Below are 20,545 nucleotides of genomic sequence, written 5' to 3'. Positions count from 1 at the left end.
TCGTTGCACACTACGGACGCAATGGATTCGGCCTCGTGCCCTGCTCTCCAACAACACAGAGGAGGACGAATATGATGACGAAATTGGGCTGCACCGGAGCTTTGCTTTTTGCTAAAAGTACTGTGTAATTGGAAGTTTATTGCCAATCGTGGTCCGCCCAAACCCTTACTGTAAACTCAGTGAGAAAGAAGTCGTTGCGACGCTCATAGATACGTCCCGAACTGCACGCTGCATGTCATAGGACTTCAGAGTGCACAACCAGGGCCTACTGCCTCAGGCTGAGCTGTCATCTCACCATGCTTGTGAAGACAGGTACACCATACTTGGCTGTCTCTTCTATTACGCAGGCACAAGGACCCAACGAAAAAGATCTTGGAATCGCCGTCGTAAAACGGGAATGGTCATCAGCATGGTTGTGACCAGGATCACACCAAAAATCTATTAAGTCTGGCCGCAAAATACCTGTATGCCACTATTGAGCACAGTGGCACCTTGGGATTCATTTAGCAGTTCCTGGCAGGGAGGCAGCTGGAGGACAGCAGCAGTGCTAACTCCTGGAAATCTTAGTAGAATTTGTTGGTTTTTTGAGGCTTCAATGACCTCCTCTCCATTTTTTTCTACTCAATGGAACAAAGTTTTGGTCTTCTTAACTGGGAACTTCCACTTTCCAACATCAGCACGCACTTGTGAGGACTAAAACTGGGAACAGCTGTAGGCTACTCTCCAATCTTATGAATTAAAAGAAATAAACACGAAAAGTTTTTGAAAAAAGTTTTATAAATTACAATAGATAAGTTAGTAGAAACAGGTAGAGAAGCATTAATGGGACCTAACAATAATCACACCTGGGAATAACAAGGGAAATCAAACATACAGGCAGTAATCAATATTTCATGATATCCCTTTTTCAGGTAGATTTTCAAAGTGTCTTGCTTAAGGATACAAAGAAAAAACAGTCGGAAAAGAGCCCACAACCTCCTGAATATGAGCCCTGGGCTCCAACAACTACGCCACTAACTATATACGCAACAAAAATGTCACCTGATTCTAACATCTTTGAGTCTCATCAGCATATCTAGAAGACCAGCTATTGGGTGATATGAATAAAGACTAGCAAATGCTTTTACTTCAATTTTGTACAGAAATGCCTAGTGTAAATGTACATGGAGTTTTAGATAAAAGCATTTGCTGGTCTTTATTCATATCACCCATTGTTTCTTTAAGTCAATCAGCCCTACCTACAGTGGAAATTCCCTAAGCCAACATCTCTGTTAGAAGGACATCCTATCTGTTCAGGACACTGACTTTGGTCTGGAACAATCCATTGCCATTCAAGCTGACCTCTTTAATCAGGACACCTCTCTATCAAGGACAACATTCGTCATTCCCATGGGTGTCCGTAATAGAGAAGTTATACAGTACTGTAAAACCTATCAAAGTCATACAAGCTAAGTTCCACAGCTTCCTCATGTTATCAAGATGAGTCAAAAGCACATTGGATGAACTGCGTATACATGTAAAGCGGTGTCTCAACATATCACCAACTCCTTGCAATAGAGGGCGAGTTGAAAAGGAACGAGTAATGTCATCATATGTATTACACTGTCCTACTAAACACTCAAAACTGTCCGGCAGTTAACACCACAGAGAGCACAATGCAAAGATTTTATGTCATTTATGACGATCATAAAACTTATGAATATGGCTGTACAATATGAAGTGCGTTTTATTTGTTTTTTTGGATAGCTGATCAATTAACGTCAGAAACTTAATAGTAAACAGGCTGCTAGCCAACTTTGTCTTGGGTGACGTGAACATTCGTATTTCCTCTTTACTGTACAGAAGAAATTCAGTGAGTTGTTCATCTTTGAGGTTACCATTTGAAATACAAACTTTGATACAAGTATGCATTGACTTTTGCAGCAAAGAAATTTCAGTCTCTTGTCAATCTGGCCCAGTCTTAGTGTTGGTTTACAGTAAGTTGCTCAGGTCCAAAAGCTCCAAACCACAGGCGGTAGAGAAATCCAATCTGCACCATTTACAAAAACACCCCTAAGCGTTCCTAACTCATTAAATTTGCAGAACGTGTCAGTCCATTGTCCACCTCTTGAGGTGTGAAAGGTAGTGAATATCCATTTATAAATCACAGAAAATGCAAAAGAGGGCGAACCCAACAACAATCCGATTGAGTCTAAATTCTCCTAAGATCACCAAAGTTTTGGAAAGACCATTTTAGCAAAGGCGGGATTCTTCCGATGTTCCCAATAGCTTCCTTTATATTCGTATTCGTCTCGGCCACCCTTTTGAGCCCTCCTGAAATCGAAATGGGAAAGTTATGTAAAATATACACGATGTACATTGTAGCACCTTTCTAAAAGCCATTCCTATCAGATTTCTTGACTCCCAATGTTATCAAATGGTTGATCAAATGCTGAATCTAACATGACCCAGTGCCCTTACTGTGCAAATTAGTCACCCGAAGATGAACAATATAACCCCACTGCTCCTGCCTATAGTCCCCCTTTAAGGATGAAACTCTCATCTACGATTTCTCACCTGAACCACCTGGGTTCGATATCTATTTTCTCTTCCTCCCGTCGTTTCCTATTCTCCCGCTGCAACTGCTCGACTCTCAGCTTGTCGGCCTCCGCTTCTTGCACTTTGCCCTCTTCAAGTAACCTGCAAAATGAATCATCGTAAAATTATTGCCGTTTTGCTATTCATGCATTCTGCTCTCAGGCTTAATGGTTTAACAGCAGTAAAATAGCTTCATTGGACTATAAGGAGGGACATAAAGCTTGACCTGTTCTGGCTGGCTCAACATGGATGCCATACATGCCGCGTAGACAACAATAACAGCTCTATGAATAACGATAGCTCACCTCTGATCCGGTCTAAACCTTGTGTCTGTGGGTGGCAGCATGTGAGCATGGTCCCGATCAAGTTCATTCAGCTCGATGGCAAACCGTGTGAACCCGTAGAAGAGATCATGGTCTTCTGGTAACGATCCTGAAGAAAAAATTACATATTTTGATCAAATTAACTGGTGCACTGCGATACTCAATATCTTCTTTCTAAGAATTTTAATAGCTTTTTTGACCGAGTCTAAATATCTAAGAATCTATATCATATAAAACTAGAAATCTTCATGTCTCTCACCCACCTGGTCTCCATATACACTTGGCAGACGAGGCCTGTCCACAGTAGATTCCCTCTGTCCACTTTCCAAACAGGTGATGCACCACTTTACCCTCACCATTCATGATTACACCATGCACTTCATGTCTCTTGGACGACCAGTAGCTTGCCTGAAATGTCAAATGTTAATGTCATTTTATACAGGATATATCCTCCTGATAAGAACACACAGGATATTCTGTAGATAATGATACACAGGATATATCCTGGAGACCACACATCATTTGACTTGGATGACCAGTAGCTTGCCAGAAATGTCAAATGTTAAGGTCATTTACAGAATATATCCTCCTGATAAGAACACACAGGATATTCTGTTGATAATGATACACAGGATATATCCTGGATATCAGAGAATTTTCAATGCGCATCACAGTGATAATCATCGTTGCAACAAGATCTCTCTTCCGTAGGATGCCTACCTTGTTGAAGGTGAGCTTGCATATTATGTCCCCGTTGCGTATCACAGTCTCACCATAGCAGTCCACATAGCGTTGATTGCTGAAGATGTTATGAACACAGGTGGTGATTTTGTTCCACGTATAATGATCCTTAAACCTAAAATGGTGAGAAAAATACATTTTGAGAAGACGAAATAAAGATATTTCAATAATAATATGATATAAATATATAATAATATAATAATATAATATAATATAATAATATTATAATATAATATAATATAATATAATATAATATAATATAATATAATATAATATAATATAATATAATATAATATAATATAATATAATATAATATAATATAATATAATATAATATAATATAATAAAATAAAATAAAATAAAATAAAATAAAATAAAATAAAATATAATATAATATAAGAGAATTTCTTTAGCGCTCGAATTATGCAAGGCATATTCTCGAGCGCTTCAATACGGTGAGAACAAATATAATATCATTAGAGTGACTAGGTGCTCTCATTCAAGTCTCATCCAATCTCGCAGACCCTGTTATGCTTAGAGTGAACCCCAACCCAACTGATTCTTTATTTACTTACTTAGGTAATACTAGATGAACAGTGCCGATGGGCTGAATCTCCATAGACTTGCCCCAGAACTTGTTTTTAATTCTCATGTCTTGCCAGAAGACAAAGTTCTTGGAATCACAGTGGCAGGCTGATATTGGCGGATGGTGACTGACCTAAAACACGCAAAAGCAATGTTAGGAATTTTGCACAACAGATTAACGAACATGCTTTATATGACAAATGACATGTGACAATGTGATTTCTATGTAAGCCCAACCTCAGAGACTGATTCCTAATACAGTGAAACCTCCCTTAGCTGACACCTCTCTATTAAGGACACTAGTTGGTCTCAAATTGGTTTTTTCCATTCAATTTTACCTCTCTAATCAGGACACCTCAAGAACAGCACTTGTCAGTGCCGAGGGTGTCCTTAATAGAGAGGTTCTACTGTATTGCGTAAACCGACTTACTTGTTCGGAGATGAACCTCCAACCTTTGTCCTCTCGAATGTTTTCGTACGTCTCTCCGAGAACCGGGTTGAACGGCTTCTGTCCGGCTCTCGTGAAAGATGCCGCGTACCCACTCACTGAGAATGCTGCCACCTGGACCATTCGCTCAAATGGGTCGTTGCACTCAGCAGCTTTGTCCAACAACTCGCTATATTCGAGCTCTTCACACACTTTCTGTGGAGAGAAAAATATAAGCTTGTTTGAGAAATAGTGTTTTAAAATCATTTTGTCATTCAACAGAATGGGTGCGATGTTTAACAATGAAAGATCACTTCACCAAGTTCACTTTAAACTGGGATTGACCTGTGAACTCACCTGCAGCATGTTGATTGGCTCATTCAGTGTGACAGGCATGCTGATTTTGGAGAGATCCTTCCCGATATTTTTACGCAATAAACTCCATAGGCTGAAGTCGCCAATGTCCGGTTTTGGGGCGGGGAGTTGAGCACGGCGGCCGGTCGAGTTCATTCCGCCCAGGAAGTCATTCTCCACTGAAAACAAAAACAGATTTTACAATCATACAAGTGATGATCGATGGACAACTTCTCATTCGTTCTAGATACTTACTATTTTAGATTTGCATAACCATTACTTATTACATATACCTTTTCCTTCCCCCCGGCCTCCCCCCCAAAAAAAGATCTTGCACTTTACCAAACTCACCTTCATTCTGACAACCCATACCTCAAATTTTTCCCAAATTTACAGAAAAAGCACACATTACAATTCCAAATCACAGACACAATTCATTCTGCATGGTAAAGTTGCACTCACCAAATGTCATAAAATATATAGGCCGAAGACAAAAAGCCAATTTACGTCACGTTAATGATGTCAGGAGTTGGGATATCATGGGGTATAATACACATCATACTTATGTCACTTGGCCATGTCAATGCTTTCTCTCCAAAGTTACACAACGTTTTTGCAAGAAACATGTATATTCACACCCATTCGGTGAATCAATACAGGTAGGCCTATTAGTGCACACAGCATATAATAACGTCATTTAAACGTTTTTCACAGGAGGTAACACCTTAGTGTATGACATAATAGACCTACAAGGTGTGGGCTTGCATGGCATTTTACCCACTTTTACTGTGTAATTTCTACAAATAGCCTTACTGTACATCAGAACATGCACACCCATCATTTACAAATTACAACACTGCTCTATAAACTATAACCATAATCTATTTTTAGGATCATTGCTCATTCTTTCCAAGAAAGACAGTCTGCCAACCATGAAGGTCTTTCCACTTTCCAACACTTCAATGACCCTGAGTAATTTACTTCGAAAGTGCTTTTTTCCTCAAGCGACCAAGAAGTGCAAATTTCAAAATGTCAACACATGCCTTGCCTAAATATAGTGCCATTTACATGAACGCTCATGACATCTGCTTTTCTCCACAGTTGGAACACAAGGGAACAATTTAAATGCTAGGCCCTAAGTCACATGACAAATCTACTCAAAACATAAGCCATATCTGGCAACACACAACAGGACATCCCAATCATCAATATCTGTTAAGGAGGAGGCTTCTCAGATGAAATAAAAGTAAACGAGCAACTGATTACGCATTTAAATATCATTCCAGCCACTCGCAGTGAGGACATTTTGAACTGCAGCAACTGAATGATGATTGGAAAAGATCTCAACATTAGCAAATGCCTTAATTCTCTCGAATTTGTGTACATGTTTTCACAGGAAATAGCACTTTAAGGAAACTACACTGTACTACTTATTCTGACAACACATGTAGCAAAGAAAAAGGAAACTGTTTGATAACCTACATTGGACAGGAGTGTACTCCGTGTCAAAGTCTTCTGATTCTTCAGATATCTCATCATCAGTATTCTGAAAAATGAACATGCGTTTTTAGGCCGGAGTTATTCATGACTCATGTTGTCACATGTCATGAGTCAACTGACTTAGGCTAGAAAACGTGCCTTTAGTGTGAAAAGTAACATCGTGAATCACGTGGTATCACAAAATTGTGCAATGTCACCTCTGATTACAAGTCATCGCAATCTTTAGGTGAGCTTTTCAGGAATTGTGAGCAAATGTTATAAAATCACATAAACTAAAGTGTCTGAACTTTAATGAAAAAGCTAGTGACAAAAGTGAGACAGCAGCATAACTGGTTCAAAGAGAAAGAACAGTTGGTTTTGCTCATCAACTTTACAATGGTCTTTGATACACTTTGATATAAACATGACGAGACTCACCTCCTCATCTGACGTAGATGGACTTGACTCCATCGACTCGATCGATTGTAGCGATTCAGCAGCATCGAAGAACTCGGACATTGATGTGCTTTCAGCTGAGAAGGAGTGCCGGAGTAGTGGGTGGGGCTGTAAGATCGATGACAAACAAGATGATAATACTGGACCGCTAAATTTTGTAGGCGTTTTAGTTCTGTGGATTTCGCAGATTGTCACCAGTTGCTTCCCGTCTAGCTGGGTGATGCTATCAGTCTGGGGTTTGTAACCTTCGTTTTCTGTTTTCCATACCTTAATAGTCAGCTTGTCTTTTAGCAGGGGATTTCATTCATTGTAGGAGGTATTGGTTTTCTTTTGAACACAATGGTTCAACATCAACATGGCCTTGTGGGGGTTACTTTACTTCAAGTGTTTACATACCATGTCCATATCTGATGGCATCGTGCCTGGTGGTGACGGTGGTGGGGGGATGTCGGAGATATTTGAATCTGAATGGATCTTGTTCAGTCGGGAACGGAGTTCTTGGTTCTGTTTGAGTGTCTGAAAAGAGATACGTATATTACTGTGAATTTCAGCACCCGGGACTAGTACCAAGAGACTGGCCACTTGGCCGACGGTGCGTCAATGGAAACAAAGCTCTGGGGATCAAGGGAGGAACAACAGTTGACTGCCAGATTTATTAGAGACACAGGCCTGGTTCTGTAGAAAAGCCATAGAAGTAAAGTACACACAAAAAAGAAGACATCCGGGAGTGCCACTTAGTCCTGGCTTTGGTTCGGTAGAATGGACTCTCTGCATTCATTCCTGCTTGGTGCCCATTGGGGTTATCGACAAAGTGACTCCGACTTTGGCCAGGGAAGAAGACTCCCTCACAATCTACTCTCCATTTGGATGTTATCTAATTACCAGATGTTATACCTAATTACCTAATGATACCTAATTATCTAATAAGGCACATGAAACTTACATCACTGAGAGCAGTCTTAAGGCTGTAAACGTAGGCTGCATTTCCCTGAAAGTTTGGCATGGATTCCTGCTCTAATAGTCCCTTTAATCTTTCTCGCTCGGTACTCAGGGTGCGAACTAGGGACTTCAGTGTTTCTTGGACTGAAAGACAAGATGAATTGTTAATTCTTTGTCATGATGGCCACCGATATGCCAGCCAGGTCATACACAGTATGGCATTTTGTACTTGTAAATCAGTCTCCATAACAGCATAGCTGACCTATATTCAGTAGATACTTGGAAATTTCAAGTTCAAGTTCCAACATTGAATCACAAGTACACACCATCTTTTGCGACCGACAAAAACTCCTCCCTGAAGCCATTTTCCTGACTCCGTAAGTCTTGAGATGAGCGATTCAGCAAGGAAGTGTAGTCCGACATGCTTGCCGGCCGATTCTTTGCGTCCGCATCATAACTCAACAGATTTGAGGTTGAAGAACTGATATGTAGCACGCTGTTGTCTGGGAACGAGGCTGGCAACTGGAAGAAGGAGAAACAGTTAGTGATTCGTTTGATAGATGGAAGCACTTTTCATTTGCTCTCCTCAAGTGTTTCTGGTGAGGGCCAAATTATTCCCTTGGTGTCTTTCATGATTTTCTGTTAAGGAGCAGACTATCGTTAGGACTTAGCCCCAATAGGCATTCGTTAACAGGCCTTCACAGTTAAGAGTCGGGACGTTTTGCTGAAAAATCTGCATAGCCAAAAAAGGATGTCTGAACACCAATGGGGAGTATAAAAGGTCTGCTTGAAGGGGCTGTTACATCCATCCTGACCCTCATGGTCTCCATCCCTTTACATACATGTAAAATGTAAATGTAGAATACAGAATATAAGGATTTTATCGATGATGTGATTTACAGACTGGCACCAAATTGGTGCAAGACAGAAAACTTGAGTCCTGATGGTATGCTTTATTCTAAGCACTGAAGGATAGATGTAAACATGCTATATGAATTTACAGAATTTTCAACAAAAACATTTTTTCTTCAAAAAGAATTTTCCCACTTCAGGAAATCTGTAATCACACCTTGTTCACTGACAACTCGGACTTAAAGCACTTTAATCTTGATATACGTATCCTCAGGCAGCATCTTTATCAGACAGTGTTTTTTTCAAATCGCATTTGCCAGATTAGCCAACGGGTAAGTCTAGATCCTCAGCGTGACAGTCTGTTGATACCGTAATTAAATGACAGAATCGAATCGTCTTTTTCCTATTTCAAAGTGGCTCCAGGCTTGGTGTAAATGTCTAATGATTATCATCATGATATTTGTCGGGAATACATGTAATAAAGAATCTCCTCTAGCCAAGTTAATACCAGCTATGAAATTTCTGCAAAGGATAAAAGTTCCCTGCTTTTCAATTTGTCGTAGACTAAATACATGTATCATGTTTGCTTCCGAAACAAAATGGTTTTTAGAAATGCATATAAGAGTTGGAAGTTTTGCATTGCATTTATGAAAATTTCACCTTTCTTCAGTATTCTTACAATGTATACATTGTATGCGGTTTCAAAACAGTACAATTTTTTCCTGATATCGTATTTTTCTTATCTTCTTGAAGAATTGAAGAAAGAATTCATGACCTCTCCTGAAATATACACTCATTCATAGGTTTGAAGAGAACATATCATGCAAAGCAGCTTTGGCAAACTAGAGTTTGCATAATATCTGATGACGAGAAACCTGATTGGTATGAAGACAACAGAATGACCTCATTTCCGGAAGAAAATGATGAGCATCATGCGATTAGGATTTCAAAGGTGTGAAATTAGGATGAATTTGATAACAAATTTGCAAAGTTTGAATACAACAAAGATAGGAAGAGTGGTTCGATTAAGTCGAAGAAGTGAAAATGAACAGATGCCGCATTAAGATTGAGCATATCATGAGTTAGAAATTTCCATCATGCTAAAATATAGAATTTCAGAGTGATATTTTATAATAGGGCATCTTTGATAGATTTCAAAGAAGCTGAAATCATATAATTCATGCCATGCTTCATCTCTGCAAAGATAATTGTAGGTAAAGCAGAATTTTCTATAGACGTTAGAACTGTAGAATACACGGGCAAAACTTCACAAATTCTACACTGCACCAGTACCAGGGTAGTTCAAGTTGTGCCACTAACACTTGCTGAGCTTAACTTGGCATTTAGTCTAATGGACTTAACTGAGAGCAAGTATCCATTCTTGCTGAAAGAGATAATGGGTGATATGAATAAAGACTAGCAAATGCTTTTACTTCAATTTTGTACAGAAAGGCCTAGTGTAAATGTACATGGAGTTTTAGATAAAAGCATTTGCTAGTCTTTATTCATATCACCCAATGCCTAGAGTAAGTTAACACCAGCCTAGTGACAAAACTTGTTGTGGACAACCAGGCCCGTATCATATCACTTGGAACATCGCCACCGCATCAAGAGAATGCTGTCTCAGGATTGTGTTCACTGGCACTGTAACGGCGGAACACGATCATAAACGAACCTGGTTCAGGGCAAGAGAACAGTCGATGATTATGCAGCCATGAAGTTCCAGATATCAGTCGAGTTTGTAAGTCTTGCCAGCGCAGAAAGTGTAGTTTGAAAGAATTCAAATTCAAAAATATCAAGAGGAGAGAAATTTCAAAATTTGAATTCAAGCAATCAGTTTATAGTAGGACAGCGGCGGATAATTGTATGAAATTCAATTTACCCGATGTGAAAATAGGCCTTTTAGAATCTTGAAAAGTATAGAATATTAGAATTAGACTGTTTGCGTTGCTAGTGTTATCGAAAATGGTAAGAATTTCAAAGCAAGTCAGCATATGTTTCAAAGTTTGAGCATATTGACAGTAAAATCAAACTGTGCAAGCCTTATTGTCGTAGTATTTGAAAGAAAAAATCCGATGAAAGATCAAATTTTCACTCAGAAAAGGCTACAGGATCCCTGAGATTTTAATATTCAATACGTGCACAAGCAACTATGATGTTCAATTGAATATTCAATAAGTGCACAAGCAACTACCTGATGTTCAATTGAATATTCAATGTGTGCACAAGCAACTACCTGATGTTCAACTGAATCTTTAGTACACATGTACATGTACATGTACATGTACAAGCATAGCTGATATTTTCAATGGAACATTCACCATGTGCACAAGCAACCCATCTTACATTCAACTGAACATTGCGTGAACAGTCAAGCATCAATCTAATGTTCAATTGAACATTCCATATGTGAACAAGCATCTATCTGTTATTCAACTGAACATTCAATTTGCACAGGCATCTACATCGGACATTCAAATGAATATTCAATGTGTTCTCATTAAATAAATCTCGCAAGTATTCACATGAATAAGTGCACACTGAAATATATTAATTTCAAACCAGAAAATAGGGCAGTTCAGTCTATTGTGCAAACAAGCATCAAAATGTATCATATACCCTCCCCCCTCAAAGACAGACAAGCACCGCCAAATTTACCTTGTCAGTTCTTTAAAGGGTTTCTTATTAAAGGGAACTGGAACCGCCGAGCGATTTATTCAACTTTTCGACTTTCACCGCCCGAGAAAGTCAAACTTCCAACTTCCTATTCAAGTTCAGATTTGTAGCTCCGCCCCCAGTGCCCGAGCATGAGCAGTTCAATTTGTTATTATTGAGAATCATGTGAGAATCACGTGAGTCCTGCGATCTTTCATTCATGAGTTTTCGTAGTAAATTCCATAGTAGTGACGTCACTCAATGATTGACAGCTAGGCGCCATGTTTCATTCATGCCTCGTTCTGATCACCCGATACGCGGGAAATGAAAACGAGGTCATACGAACTGGCTTGGCGGTTTCAGTTCCCTTTAAGGTGTCGATGTCTGATGGTTAAAGAACTGACATCAAAACCAAAAGGTGTCAATCCCTAGTGGCGGGAGGGTATGATATACGCGTTCACACTTGCATTTATACTCACTGAAACCCGATGCAAATGGAAACTATGATGTTTCCGATGCTGACGTTGTGCCTTGCGATCTTTTTTCTACAAATATACGAAGCAAGCACCAACTGACTAAATACACCAATAAGAAGCACGTAAATAAACAAAGGCAGGTATGGAAGAAAACAGCGGAAAGGTGGGGATGGGGGGGGGGTGATTGTTAGATCTTTTTATACAATCATGTTTGAGGTCAGAGGCATGACGGTACACAGCGGGCAAAATCTGATGCACATGTTCGTATAACCAGTGAATCGCAAAAATAAAGAGACGTGAATTTTTGAGGTTTAGAGTTCGTACTCAATGACGAAATTTTGACTTGTGATAATAACCCACGAAAACTTCCTGGTTTATGGAAATTGAAAAGGACCACTGCGCACATGCATGGATTAGGAGGGGATTTTAAAGTATGAGGCTATCTGGGCAAGGGACATAAGAAGATCTGTGGAAGCGCCAGCAAATAAATGGTTACAGTTTATAATGTAATACACAAGTAGAAATGCAGCAACATGCAAATCAAATAAAGCAAAGCTGGATAACCTGAAAGCTAGGAAACCTTGATCAAAGAAAACAACATTGACCTGTACTTACTGATATGCGTGTATGTGGATCGATCTGACTTGTTTTTTTATCTCTTTTGATACCTTTCTTGAATGATGAAATCTTACGTGCTCCGCGGTCCTTGCTGTCTTTCCTGGGTGAACTATTATCGCTTAGCTGTGAAGGTTAGAAGGTTAGAAACAGATGTCATCAAACTTTGGTTAAATATTAGACGTTACATGTTAGAGAGATGAGGATTTGGAGCAAAAGATCACACCTAATTTGATGACTGCATATCGCGATAGTAACTATCACCACTTCTGAAACCCAATTGGGCTGTCATCTTCATCACACGAGCTGTTTTGCGATAAAAGAGTCCCAGTATGAGATCAAAGCTATAATGGGTTTTTGGCATTCCCTAGAAGTACATAGCCACACACTTCCAGTCAGGTATGTGAGATTATGACCACAACCGCCCAAGGCAACATCAAGAAGAGAATCATACTCTCTATGACATTCCCAAAAAGAGTACGATGAATCACGATAGTAAGAGACCACTCTCATCAATCACATACGTCCTCTTATAATCAAATCAAACGTGATCGATTTCCTCCTCGGGCCGTTTGCCGCAATTTGTACACACGGGTAGACGCCATACATGTACCTTGACATGTCTACCCGCTTATCAGGGCGTCGGGAGCAATTCAATATAGGAGAGGTTGGGGAGAATTTGTGATGCAGTCTGGTGATTAGATGGTCTGGCTAGAAAGTATGTGTGACACACACTGATCACTGTTCACGGAGACTTGGTTGTTTGGCTTTCTGCCGCAAATTTCGAGAACCACTGCTGAGAAAAACACAAACTGCAGAGACAGATCTGGGGTGGGGGGGGGGGGGGGGGGGGGTGCACACCTGATGCACACCCCCTCCCTCCCAAATTCGTGAAAAACTTGACCATGAAACTTTGGAACACATCAGAAGTCTTAATGAGAATTCAGTCCATGCACACCCCTCATTTTCTTGCTCCTGGATCCCCCTGAGCTACAATCAGTTGTATGGCTGTGTACTTGTCCGTGGCTAATGTGCAGTTCAATGGCACTAAAAGTTCAGGTTTTCGGAACATGAACTCAGTTCTCAGATTCAGAGAAATATCGACTGAAATGTGACCAATATATCAAGGCAACAACACCACATGTGCTTCCAACTCAATTACCACTCGTGATCAACACTGACGTCACTTCCTAGGAAATATGCTTCTGATTCATGTCACCTGGAAGTTTACTTCAATAGGGCACAGAAATATTTCTCTCCGCAGTAGGCTAGGAGAGTCAAGTACAAAAAAATCAATGAAAAATTCCATCTTTTTGTCAGAGAACTCTCCAGCGCACCTGGCTGATAGAATCCGTTGTCTTGGATAATTGATTGGATTTTAAACGTGACAGGTTAAGTTAATTAGGAATAAACACTGAAAGAGCTCAAGCAAGAGTGTATGTTATTTAAGATTGATCCTAAATTAGATTGTCAGTACACCAAAGGGCATTTCATGCACTTGGCAATCTATAATATTGCAAAGAATGGGGACTACCTCACCTTATGGGAAAAGTTGGTTCCTCTTTCATCATGCATGTCATAGGGGAGCTCACCTCCCCGCTTCATTGATCAGGAGGCTTTGTGGCAGGGCAACCAACTTTCAGGGTGCACAGGGCCATGGCCGAGGGAGAGGGGGCAAATGCCAAAAAAAAGTCACAAAAAATGTGTTTTTCACACAACTTTTTTGACTCGCAAGGGCTAATAAAGAAGAGGTGTTTTGCCCTCCCTGACCAAAAAGCTAGCTGCTGGTACAGGCGATATCATAAGGTCACTCAAGGAACTCCGGGTCACAACTAAAACCTGCTGGCAGTAGTAGTCACCACCTAGTGATGTGTTGGAGAGGATATATTCTTACCTCTGACGATTGGTCACTATTGACTGTGGTTGGAGGGAAGCTCTGAAGTTGCTCATAGAGCTGAGTTAATTCAAATATTTTCGTCTGGGCTGACGACAAATCTGAAAAGAAACAGCATTTGAGAAGTGCTCTACTGTAAAAGTTTCACGTGACAAGTTAAATTGGAAATGGCAGATAAAAATCACTGTCAAATTTGTTGTAGGCAATGTCATAACTTGACAAGATTGCTTCAGATCACAAGATACTGGACAGAAAATGTCACCATGGCAACAATATGGGTTTTAATCCCATCAAGTTGGTAAATGATCAACACTTCCAACGTGGAGATATTCGTCCTCACCTTTATTGCAGCGCTGAATACCAGCAGAATCCAGCAGCCATGCTGTCACGCGGCCACCGGTGCCGGTCCCCACGAAACTGCCGCTACGCATCGTCTTAAAGCTCGTGCTACGCGTATCCCTTGTGAGGCTGAATGTCCTGGCAAGCTCCCCACGCACAGTCTCGGGAACTGAAATATACAAATATTGTCAAACCTTAAGACAAATGTTAGATTTAACTACATGCAATGATATTTGGATACCAAAAATTGGGACACTGAAATAGGCTCGAATTTACCCCGTACTCACAATGGTCAATATGATCAAGGACTTGCAAGACTGCAAGCTTGAGGTGAACGTGAATATTAGGTAGATCCATCGTGTTTTCGCACCGACAGCGACTCTGTGCCGTGCGATACACAAATGCGGAAAATCTATACTGCCGAAAGTGCATGGATTTTATGCAGGTGATGTCATGTGCATTATATACCACTGTGACTACTTCAGAGATGTAGAAGTACCTTCAGCAGATGCCAGTCTAATAAGGCTGCATTTAAATCATTTTTTGTGTGGTACTGACTGAGGTCTTTCATAGGTTTTTGTACAGTTTTAGCACTTATTGCGACAAGGATGTATATCTGATTTTGAGATGCAGCAATTATCTTACTGTCTTTGCCTGACCCTCAACAATAATCTCCACAACTACCACAGAACAGAAACTTATACTAACCTGGTGGAAATGGTGGCAATTGGTCATCGACCGGCGACTGGATATCGGTCAGTTTCGGCGCATCTTTTGTTCCAAACGCAATCTCATGCTGACGATACAATCGGTGATGTTTTAACTTCTGCACCCATTCTTCGAATAGCGCAGTGTTCTTCACCTAAAATGAAACGATGAAATGTACATGTATCTTTTATTTTGAGAGAACTTAATATATTTCATAATGGTGGTTTGTTCATTACCATTGGGTTTTGTTACAAGTACACAATACATTTACTCCACTGTTCTACCCTCAGTGTGACCTTCACATATTTCCCAAAGCCATATCACCAATTTTTGGCATTAACTTTCCGATGGGCTCATAAATCCTTAAGGAACCTTAATACAGTTAATTCCAAGAATTCAAACAGAATTTCAATTAGCAGCAGCCGTCCATCATGTTTCATATAGCGCTAACTGATGACAGGGGGATTTGATTCACGCCCTATTCGTTAATTGCCATTTGCTAATTAATTCCCCGACCCACTCAATGATTTTGTAATGATTTCGACATGTCCCTGGACAGCCATAAATAATCATGATGGGCGAACAGACCATCATATGCGAACCTTCAGGATGCATTCGAGCATCCTGCCGATATAAAGGGACATTGCAGTTAACCCTTTTGGTACAGCAGCCATTTATCTCCTTTCTGTTCCCTCCAATCAGGACACCTCTCTATTAAGGACAGCATTTGTCAGTCCCGAGGGAGAGGTTCTACTGTACTTGAAATGGTTTAACAAAAGAGTTTCTTGAGGCCAGCTCCCCTTTGAATCTTTCTCTGTATTGATTGGCACTCGTTCCTCAGGTAGAAATTGGAGTCAATCAATGTCTCACTGTTTACACTACCATTAGAGCACAGACATAATGAGGTTAACGTTGCAGGTACTCTTCTGTTACTGATTGGTTTTGTTAGGTTCCAGCACCGTATGGCCATGATACAGTAAAACCTCTCTTAGCGGACACCTCTCTAATAAGGACAACCTCTCTATTAAGGACACTACTTTTGGTCCCAAATTGGTTATTTCCATTCAATTTTACCTCTCTAATCAGGGCACCTCTCTATTAAGGACAGCACTTGTCAGTCCGGGGGGTGTCCTTTATAGAGAGGTTCTACTGTATATACAAACAGTTACATGTACATGCCCCATCACGCAATGTCAACACATGAAACAACTAATCATATGAGTGATTACTTGTCGGTTTGTGTTTCATATTCCTCGTCTCGCTCGGCGATGCTTATTAGTTTGTTCATGTTTGATCTCCAGATCATCATCGTTTTTGCCCAAATGAGATTATGGTAGCGTGGAGATGGTGGAAGTAAATGACAAGCGACACAGACATAGCATTCATCATTTGTGACTCGCTCTACCAAAACTAGGCGCTTGTCGCATCTGAACTTGCCAGGTTGATACGGACTTGTTGTTCATTTCCCTATTGTAGACCTTTTGTTGAATGTGACCAAATCAGTTTGTAATAGATTTAACAAAAGGTCTACAATAGGGAAATGAACAACAAGTCCGTATCAACCTGTCAAGTTCAGATGCAACAAGCGCCTAGTTTTGGTTGCAGGTGAAACTACCATACACTGTATTTGGTCTCTTAACTCTTTTACTGCCAAACACGTACACATACATGTAGTTTTTAATACAGAACAAATCACATTCTTGCCAAACACAAGGTTCTACTGAGGTTCGACTGTTTTCCGTACCTTGATATGATAAATAAGCTCCTCTGCATCAATGTCTATCAGTAAATGACAAGCGACACAGACATAGCATTCATCATTTGCGTTTACTCAGTCATATTGCAGGTGAAACTACCATACACTGTATTTGGTCTGTTAACTCTTTTACTGCCAAACACGTACACATACATGTAGTTTTCAATACAGAACAAATCACTTTCTTGCCAAACACCACTTGAGATACATTTTGCCTTAGTCTACTACAGACTTGATATAGGCTATATCAAGTTGAGTATTTTTTGGAGCTAGCCATCGATAATGTAGATCAATGACCAATACAACTGGTTATGTAGGCCACGAGTAATAGATATAATTTTAGGTGATTCTGTATTTTTCCCCCTGAAGATACTCCATAAGTGGGTACCTTTCTAATAAGGACACCCTCTCTATTAAGGATACAAGTATTGGTACCAGATTAGTTGTTTCCATTCAATTTGAACTCTCTAATCAAGACACCTCTTTATTATGGACAGCTTATGTCAGTCACGAGGGTGTCCTTAATAGAGAGGTTTGACTGTTTTCCGTACCTTGATATGATAAATAAGCTCCTCTGCATCAATGTCTATCCGCCGACCAGCTTTTTTAAATGCAATGACGGACAGACCAATGTCTATGGAGCCATGAAGACGACCCTTTAGAATCTGCAAAGGAAGGTATTGATTATCACTTTATTACTTTCATAGCAAAATAGAGGCGAGCATGCCAAGTCAGTCAGATGTTGTTTGCGCAAACATGTAACCCATTCTGAACACATTCCATGTATTCAAAACGTTATAACATAGCAACATGTATGCAAAGAGTGATTGTTGCATAACGATGTTGATGTAACTTCATTTTGATCAACGAACATTACGCAGCCTTCTGTCAATGAGTGGACTACATTGTTACGATTTTCTCCGTTTTCAGCTACGGTTTACAAATAGCAATATACATGAAGTGCTAAATATGATGGCAACACAAACACCGGCTCAGAACATAAGTCAGAACTAATAGGCTTTGCAGGACTTATTCTATTGTCCACACCAACAATGCAACGCTAGTCACAACATGCATGCAGCGCAGAATCCTAAATGTCAGTTCATCTACATGAGAAATAAATCTAAAGGCAAAGAAGGTGTTCTCCATACTTACATCACTGGGCGACTTTGCATATGTCAGGACACCGGATTCCAGCACAAAGTACCTCTGAAAGACAAAACCAGAGTATTACGACCCTTCTGCCCTTTTTCTCTGAGCACATTTTTGCACCAACTCTTTTTAACACGTTGACCGCATTGTCCAGAACTCAGCAAGACAGGGCGGCTACCAATTTGCACTTCCCTGCCTTCTCAGACTTCTAGCAGAAGCCATACATAGAACAAATGCAGAAGAAGAAGGCGATGATTACCCTCAGCGCTCACCTTGTGCCAACCTTTCATTGGCCATTTCCGCCGTTTCAACATATACCCATCATGCCTCAGCGGCTTGGCCTCACACTTCTGGCCGTCTTTCAACCCCTCCATGATCTCCCATTCCGTGTACGATTTCTGGTGTTTGACGTGTTTCTTACGCTCCTGGCGTGTCGGGAATTGGTCGAGCGAAGTGCTGTCGCACGGCTGGCTGTCGACCGATGATGTCTCATCGCTCCCCTCCTGCAAAGACAGAAGATTCATAAACATAAGATTGGATGGCAAGTTTCGTTTAATGAAACCTTTAGGAGAAGAGTCCTGCGTAAACATGCCGTTAAAAACAGGCCTTTTTTTCACTTTTTTCATGCTCAGTGCTGCCCGCAATGTAAATTGAATCAAAACTGTACCGAATATCATTTCAGATGGCATGTTATCAATTCCAATGGCCTAGTGGTTATAAGGCAGTCTGCATTGTGAACAGAAGGTCAAAAGTTCGGGGCCAGCTGGTAACCTCTTTCCAATAAGGCTAATAGACAATATTCCAGCCAGCATTTTCCTATTGGGAGCCATCTTTCCTGCATTGATAAAGTCGATCATTTCCCATGGTGTATGGCTGCAGGCAGTTTATTCGGATGGTCTTTTTGATCATTTTCCCAGATGACGCCACTATTTTTATCGAGCGTATTAGGTAAATTGCTCTCTATCTAAGTTGTTTCAAGGCAGTGCAATAACAAAACTTCAGACAAAACAACGAAATACTTTTCTGTAGAATGGAGCGGAGATAAATAATGCATGCGCTCCTACAATGAATCTGGCAGGATCATGCCATACCGCCTAATGTAGCATATTCCCCAGATTCACTTGGTCATGGGAGTCAGGGTCGATATATCTTAGAGTTTTGGACCGCCAGCCAATTGGGATATCATGAGGTTGTGCGCTGAATACCAAATTTGCCACTGAACTTCTTCACAACTATTTTCCTGAACTTTTCCTAGTGCTCCATGGCGTTCTTTCGTTGGTTGGAATTTAAAAGGCTTGGGTTTTCACTAGTGCGTCATCTCCTGCCCAACGGCTTCTCCCCACCACACGGCTTCTCCCCACCAGACCTACACATACATCCACTGCATTTCTACCCAACATGAAGCTACACATTGATCACGGTCCTAGCCTGATCGCATTGATCATCGATTCGAATTTGTATCCTCGCGACAGACACCAGCTAGAAAATGATCGAATCTGGCCTCAGCACCATGATGAGATTCCAGTAGGATTTGTATGGATCGACACTAATGAAGCGAATATTTGCATAATATCGTCCACGCAATGGCTGCCTTGTGATTGTTGAGTCTATCCCAGATGGATGTGATGAGAAGACTTTTGGAGGAAGTTGTTGTTGTCTCAGAGGATTCGCTCTGAGGGGGAATGTCCTATTTCTGCCAGGTCAAATTAAAAACATGGTTAAAAGAGTTCTTCTGAAAATTGACCATCATGCAAGCACATCAATATTAGCTGGCTCCTCTCCAAATGCAAAAAGACATGACATTAATATTTTCTATATTGACCAAGAAATTGATTTTTGTCATACTTGGGGGAGGGCAGAGAATATGAGATGGCATGTATCCAAAGTGTCAGATTTCAGAGGCAAGTATAGATTTTGCATCTTTTATTAGGCACACAGCACCAATTTGATGAACCCCGTGGTAAAACATGATCTACATGTGATGAAGTTTCATCTTCAGGCGATCAGATATATTTTAGAATTCCCAGTTTTGTTTACAAGAGAAATATTCAGGTTACATGTATGCCACACATTCGGGCACCAGCTTTGAAGCCCCCTTTGATGTTAGACCCACTGAAACAACAAATCGCTCTTGCCTCAAGTTTAGTTTTTATCTCAAACCAACTTCAATAAGATCAACGCACTTTCAGTAATCCACGCGTTTGAAATCGGTGATCAA

The 20,545-nt window shown here is 40.4% G+C and overlaps 1 protein-coding gene across 9 annotated transcripts in view; it reads right to left on the bottom strand.

The window, feature by feature from the left end:
• Positions 1–789: 789 nt before the first annotated feature.
• Positions 790–20,545, bottom strand: part of LOC135499298 (oxysterol-binding protein-related protein 3-like) — a 36,460-nt gene continuing 16,704 nt past the window's right edge. For 5 of the 9 annotated variants that reach the window (XM_064789988.1, XM_064789989.1, XM_064789994.1 and 2 more), the window contains 21 exons: positions 18,600–18,830; positions 18,331–18,384; positions 17,727–17,840; positions 15,420–15,573; positions 14,713–14,880; positions 14,373–14,473; positions 12,479–12,604; positions 11,867–11,932; positions 8,207–8,402; positions 7,885–8,024; positions 7,338–7,457; positions 6,924–7,049; positions 6,489–6,552; positions 5,010–5,185; positions 4,656–4,868; positions 4,216–4,358; positions 3,621–3,756; positions 3,164–3,308; positions 2,883–3,009; positions 2,557–2,679; positions 790–2,313 (listed from right to left, as the gene is read on the bottom strand). In XM_064789988.1, the coding sequence (XP_064646058.1) occupies positions 2,208–2,313; positions 2,557–2,679; positions 2,883–3,009; positions 3,164–3,308; positions 3,621–3,756; positions 4,216–4,358; positions 4,656–4,868; positions 5,010–5,185; positions 6,489–6,552; positions 6,924–7,049; positions 7,338–7,457; positions 7,885–8,024; positions 8,207–8,402; positions 11,867–11,932; positions 12,479–12,604; positions 14,373–14,473; positions 14,713–14,880; positions 15,420–15,573; positions 17,727–17,840; positions 18,331–18,384; positions 18,600–18,830 (2,829 nt within the window). In that variant the 3' untranslated portion in view covers positions 790–2,207. Of the gene's footprint in view, positions 2,314–2,556; positions 2,680–2,882; positions 3,010–3,163; positions 3,309–3,620; positions 3,757–4,215; positions 4,359–4,655; positions 4,869–5,009; positions 5,186–6,488; positions 6,553–6,923; positions 7,050–7,337; positions 7,458–7,884; positions 8,025–8,206; positions 8,403–10,614; positions 10,642–11,866; positions 11,933–12,478; positions 12,605–14,372; positions 14,474–14,712; positions 14,881–15,419; positions 15,574–17,726; positions 17,841–18,330; positions 18,385–18,599; positions 18,831–20,545 lie in introns of all 9 variants that reach the window. The other 4 variants (XM_064789990.1, XM_064789991.1, XM_064789992.1 and 1 more) reach the window with 4 other exon arrangements.

This window comes from Lineus longissimus, chromosome 15, assembly GCF_910592395.1.
Source record: "Lineus longissimus chromosome 15, tnLinLong1.2, whole genome shotgun sequence".
NCBI classification, from domain to species: Eukaryota; Metazoa; Nemertea; class Pilidiophora; order Heteronemertea; family Lineidae; genus Lineus; species Lineus longissimus.
Note: the sequence above shows the minus strand (reverse complement) of the source record. Positions and strands in the feature narration are given on the sequence as shown.